A 5,695-nucleotide genomic window follows, 5' to 3' on the forward strand; every position below is an offset into this window, starting at 1 on the left:
CCAACTAAGAATAACAGACACCCCCTTCCCTGCTGCTTTCAAGGTTCATGAATTCCGACGACACCTTCAACTCCTGCAAAACTCCAGGCCGCAGAAATGATCGCTACCTGGCTAGCCAGTGCCAACCAGCCTGGCCGACAAACAGCTCAGAACTATAACCTGGGTCAAGTCAGGTGTAATACAGACCACACCCATCTCAGCCTTGTTCCCCGCACCCCTTTCTGCTTCTGGGGAGTCAGGCCCACCACACCTGTCTTTCTGCCCTCTCCAGTTGGCTCTTTCCCGGATTTCTGGAGTTATAGGATGTTTTTCCATGGCAGGAGATACCACCACACCAAACCCTCCCTCACATTCTGGGCACCACACTAGCCCACTCACAAAACCACCTTCCGTGGCAGTCCTGAGAGTGAGTGAGCACTCCCTTTTTGCCCTCTGAAGAAGAGTCAAGGTTCAAACTCAAGTGGCAATAGGGACTCATAAGCAACCCCCCGCCCTGGGCTCAGCCTGTACCTGGAAGGCTGTCTGGCTGTTGTAATTGCGGACGTCCTTGTTGGCACCACGGAAAAGCAGGACGCGCGCGCAGCTCTCCTGTTGGGAGGCAGCAGCAATCACACCAGGCAGCAGAAAAGGAAAGGCTAGGCCATGGCAGGACACACACGTGGTGTACAAGGGGCAAGAATCACTCACACATACAAACTCGTCAGTGCATACCTAGGCTAGGTAGAATTATGTAAGTAGCTCTCATCTGAGAGCTAGATGCTAAGAACATACATATTGCCACATACGTGTGTTCAGAAAACAGATGTGTTTTAAATGGGCCACCCAGGAACTACTACCCAGTAACCAGACTGGGCACAGAACCTACACATGGAGTGTCATACGAGCTAGGATGTCCAGTCACCTAAGTGCAGGCGCATCCAATCCACACGTGGAGTCACCCTTTTACAACGTACAGGAAATGTAAGTGAGTCCACAGAGGAGTAAGACTCAAGGCGTACCTGGTTGTAGAGGGCACAGATGTGCAGGGCTGTGTTTCCCGAGGCATTCTGAGCACCCATGTTGGCCCCATAGAACAACAGGTGCTCCAGGTGCTGCACGTGTCCAAAGCGACAGGCCTGAGGAGAAGAGAAGAATGAAGTATCCCAGACAGAGGCCAGGGCCACCTGCATACAGCCTGGACCCCAGCCTAGGTCCCCCTGCTCACCTGATGGATCTCTTGCCAACCATTCTCATCAGTGGTCCCCAGCTGTGCGTGATCATGGAGAAGCAGCTCGCAACAGAGGGCATCCCCGCCCCCTAGGGCACTATGGTACAGGGGCGTCAGGCCGCGGCTGTCCTTGTAGTCAGGCGAAGCCCCCAGGTCCAGCAGGGTCTGAGGATTAAGGCACCTTAAAATCCATGCCCATCCGAGCTTTCTACATTGAGTACCTCCAGACCAGGGTCCTGCCCTCACTAACCGTCAGTGCCCCTGCGTTCCGCTGGCGGGTAGCACAGTGGACGGCTGTCAGCCCATCTCGGGTCCGGAAGTCCAGATGAGCACCGCCGTTGCGGAGAACCTTCAGGAGGTCAGTGGCATTGTCCAACTGTGCCGCAAGGCTCAGAGGGCACTCTGGAATGGGACATAAGTGAAGGTTAGGGTCCCGGCCGGTCAAAAACACAGCCCCTCCCCCATTCTTCTCCTCACCTCCTGAGTCAGGGTCATGGAAATTGGGGTCCAGCCCCTTGTCCAGCAGGCGGGCCACTTTGTCTGTGCTGTGTAGCTGGACATAGTCCATGAACTTCTTCAGGTTTGCCTAGAACATGAGCAATCCAAGTCAGCTGTGGTGTCACAGCTAGGGTCATCTTAGCATCCCCCAACTTCCTCCAGCAGGCTCCAGACCACCTGTCCCTAACCCCAATATGTCTAACCTGTCACCCAGCTTGCTCATCCTCAACCCTATACTCTTACCTCAGGTCTCATTCCAGCTTGGCTGGACCTGTGTACTTTCAAATTCCTTCCCTGCAGACCCTCAACAGTGTCATCCTAAGCCTGGCCACTCTCACATCCCAGCCTGGTCACCCCGGTCACGGGCCAACTGAGTCCCTTCCCTCAGCCTAAAAGAACACTGAGGCCATTCTGACAGATGTCAAATCCTAACAACTCTTGTCTCACTCCTCTGCCCCATCTTACTAGCTCCTCCTACATCCCATGGTACACCCCTGGCACACCTATGACATGACTTTGCCTTCCAGTCCTTCACCCAGCAAAGTTTCACTGACTGGCCTTGTCTGGTAGCACAGGTGCCAGCCACACAGGGCAAGGAGTCCCAGCCCAGGCATTCACAAGCAGCTTATACCACAGACAGAAAAGGATGCCTCATGGACCAGCATCATGGGTCAGTGTGCTCAAACCCTACAAGAAGCTATGCAAATCCTCTAGGAAGACCTTAGCCAGCCCCAAGGTAACAGAGAGAGCTAGGGATAGCTGGACCCCAGGCAAGCCAGGGGACAGGGCTGCAGTCAGAAGTTCAGGTCCATCCTAAAACCAAATGACTTTCTGAAAGGCAAGTGGCTCTCGTGTCTTACAGGCGCCTGAGAAAAGAGCTGGAGAACCCAGGGTGGCGGGGTCACACAAGGGCTGGTGGAGGGAGAGACAGAGACCTCTCTGACATGGTCTCTACCCAGCATAGAGCCATGGCCACTGACTGTCACCTGTCCTGGGGCAGCAGAAAGTCTTTCATGTAAGCCTAAGGATCTAGGACCACAGATGGGGTCACAAAGACTTTTCCCTAAACTCCAGAGCCCATCAAGAAAGTATCCCATGAACAAAGTCCCATTGGTCCACAGAGCTGGGGGATTTGGAAAGGGGCTGTGACACCTACCTTGCCCCCTGGACACCCAGGAGGGGTTTAGTACCCCCTCAAAAAGAAAGTGAATAGAGTCAGGCCCTACAGGGAGTAGGTCCCAGATGCAAAGACACTATACAGGTTAAGTGTACCCAGGCCACAGGGCCTACCTAGTCAGACAGATCTGAGCCAGCTTCACCGGGCAGTCACAGCAGGTGACTCAAGCCCTCTGCCTCACCTGGAAAATGGGTAGCAAATCCCTCCTGGAAGAGAGTTCATGAGCTACCTAATTTTGTGTTCCTTATATAGAGAACTTCTTGCCCTCTCAGAGCCAACACATTGGATACTTATTGGCTTCCCTGCCCTGACCCCCCCCTCTCTAGCCCCCAAGCTTCTAACAAGGCTCTCACCCCTACACCAGCCAATATCTGATTAAGCTGGACCAGTCATCGGCATGAAGCCTGTGCCCACCCAGCATGCCCAGCTCCAGCTCAGGTCCTGAAATCCACTTCAGGGAAAGCAGGCTGGATCAAGCCAGCATGGGGACAGTCAGTGGCCATCGGGAGTCCCCTCCAGGGACTGCCTCCTTACCTTTGTGTGTAGCTTTGCAAACTGCTTGTCATCTATGAGGTTCTGGGCATAGACTCTCCGCTTGTATCGGAACTGCTCAGATAAAGAAAAGGTGGGGAAAAGACTACCACACAGGCCCATGTGAGCAAGAGGTGGCTACCACCTCGGGCTGCTCGCCTCCCTCCTGCCCACAGTGTCACTCCCGCACAGCCATGCAAGTCCCAGACACACACGTACGGAGTGGACAGAAAGGAAGTGACAGCTACTGACCACCTACTACCCAGAAACGACGGGCAGTCCAGAGAAGTACTTGGCCAACTAATGGCCTGGTGGGCCCACAGCTCAAGTCAGCTTCATTTCCACCGCTGGGACCTGGAAAACTCTACTGCTCCCCCAAGATCTGAAACTAAGCTACTCTTCCTAGACACTTCCACTCCAAGTAGAAATAACCCAATTCCTGGTGGGAATTCCATGAGGGTCAGACCAACTTTAACCTTGGTGTGTATACACACACACACACACACACACACACACACGACGAGCCCTTCCTATTAAGACTAGGTCTCCGTCCCTATGGAATGGCACTCAAATCACCTTTATATGTCACAAATGGTGTTAATATTATTTTGGGCTAACCTCAGAAGACTTGGGAGTGAGAGGCAAGAGGAGGCAAATGTGCACACAAGTGACACTGTTCGCACCACATGACCCTTAACGCACTCACTCTTTCTCACGCTTCTCCCTCCAGTGCTCAAACCGCTCGCACCACACACGCCCGGAGTGCAGTGCATGTGCGGCATGCATGTGCTCTTTGTGTGCTGTCCAGATTGCTCGCTGCAAGCGCTCTACACACGCCGCTCACACTGTTTCTCCATGCTTCAGCTGCAGCACACCACTTACCACACAGGCAGCTTGCACTTCACCCTGCCCACTGCACTCGAGGTGTACCCACCTCGGTCTCTCAGCACACTGCTCAGGCTGCACACAGCCCCCCACCGCGCCTGTCGCCAACTCCTCCCGGCCTGCCCTTCTACTGCTCCAGCCACGGAGCTCAAAGATCACACCCTGAGCGCTCCATTCCACCCCCACCCCGGTCGGCCCAGCACCTCCAGATAGGGCAGGGGCGTGTCCAGGTTAGGCGGGTAGTCCTGTAGGAGCCGTTCTTCATCCAGGAACTTGCCGGCGCGACCCCGGGAGGGAGGCTGGAATAGCCCGTAGTTGAGCGCGTCTTGAAGGCTATGATTGAGGGCGCAGAGCACACGCTGCTTGGCGGCCCACACGGGCGCGGTTGGGTCCAGACGCAGGCACTTCTGCAGCGGAGCGAGTCGTGAGCCCGGACCTGCGGGCGCAGGGCCCCGCGCCCCGGGCCCCGCTTTGGAGGGCTAGTTGGGGAGCGAGAGCAGGGACCCCGCGCCACCGCGCAGAGGCCGAGGCCCCGCCCCGGGGCTGGGCTTCCAGGGCCCCGCCCCGGCGATGGGGAGGGTCCCGCGGAGGCGGCGGGGGAGGGGCGAGTGGCCACGGCCGGGGGTCCTGGCGCAGGGCGCGCCCGGCGGGGGTCACCGCTAGCGGGCCACACAGGGGTACGGCGAGATCGCAAAGGCTCACCGTTTGTTGCAGGTCCGGGATGCCGACGCGCACGACCACGGCGCTGGCCCCGGGGCCGTCCATCCCGGTGCTAGCGCCCGGGCCCGGACTGTTCCCGGCGGAGAGAGGAGCGCACGGGGACTCCGCGCGGCGCCCTGGCCCCCCCTGACCCCCCGCCAGAGCCCCGCCGACCGCGCTACGCGGGAGGGGGCCGGGGGGGGCCGGGGCCGGGGCCAGCGCGGGGGACAGCGGCTCCGGGGGCTCCGCAGGCGCAGCGGCGGCGGCGACGGCGGCACGGTTTAGCTGCATCGGCCCCGGCTTCGAGCGGCGCCTGCCTTCCCCGGGGGCGGGGGCGGCGGGGGGAGGGGGCCCGAGCCCGGAGCGGAGCGGAGGCGGGGAGGGGGCCGCGCCGGAGGCGGGGATGGGAAGCCCGGGGCCGGGAAACTGGGGTCCCCCGCGGGGTCGGGGCGGCGTGGGCGTGTGGTGCAGAGGGCGGGGGCCGGGGGCCCGCGCCGAAGGGGGGGGTGGCTGTCGAGGGGGAGTGGCTGACACAGCGGGGGGATGGCACGCCGCGCTTCCGCTGCAGGCGAGCGTCGCAGACCACCGTACTGGGGTGACGGAGGGTTCTAGAGCTGGGTGGGGTACGCGTCGGGGCAAGAGGACCCACAGGCCGACTGAGAGGGAGAGACAAGCAGGAAAATTGGTGTCCCGGGGTG

General features: G+C 58.9%; 1 protein-coding gene across 2 annotated transcripts in view; it reads right to left on the reverse strand.

The window, feature by feature from the left end:
* The window catches only part of Shank3 (SH3 and multiple ankyrin repeat domains 3), a 63,112-nt gene extending 57,824 nt beyond the window's left edge, over positions 1-5,288 (reverse strand). Inside the window, exons 1-8 of one of the 2 annotated variants that reach the window (XM_021183555.3) lie at positions 5,001-5,288; positions 4,502-4,705; positions 3,417-3,488; positions 1,685-1,793; positions 1,458-1,609; positions 1,205-1,372; positions 999-1,115; positions 511-588 (exon numbers count right to left, since the gene is read on the reverse strand). In XM_021183555.3, coding sequence (XP_021039214.2) covers positions 511-588; positions 999-1,115; positions 1,205-1,372; positions 1,458-1,609; positions 1,685-1,793; positions 3,417-3,488; positions 4,502-4,705; positions 5,001-5,288 — 1,188 coding nt within the window. The remainder of the gene's footprint in view (positions 1-510; positions 589-998; positions 1,116-1,204; positions 1,373-1,457; positions 1,610-1,684; positions 1,794-3,416; positions 3,489-4,501; positions 4,706-5,000) is intronic. The other variant, XM_029469607.2, reaches the window with a different exon arrangement.
* Between the last annotated feature and the right edge of the window lie 407 nt (positions 5,289-5,695).

Source organism: Mus caroli, unplaced genomic scaffold (assembly GCF_978045245.1).
Source record: "Mus caroli unplaced genomic scaffold, Mus_caroli_1 scaffold_16, whole genome shotgun sequence".
Taxonomy (NCBI): Eukaryota; Metazoa; Chordata; class Mammalia; order Rodentia; family Muridae; genus Mus; species Mus caroli.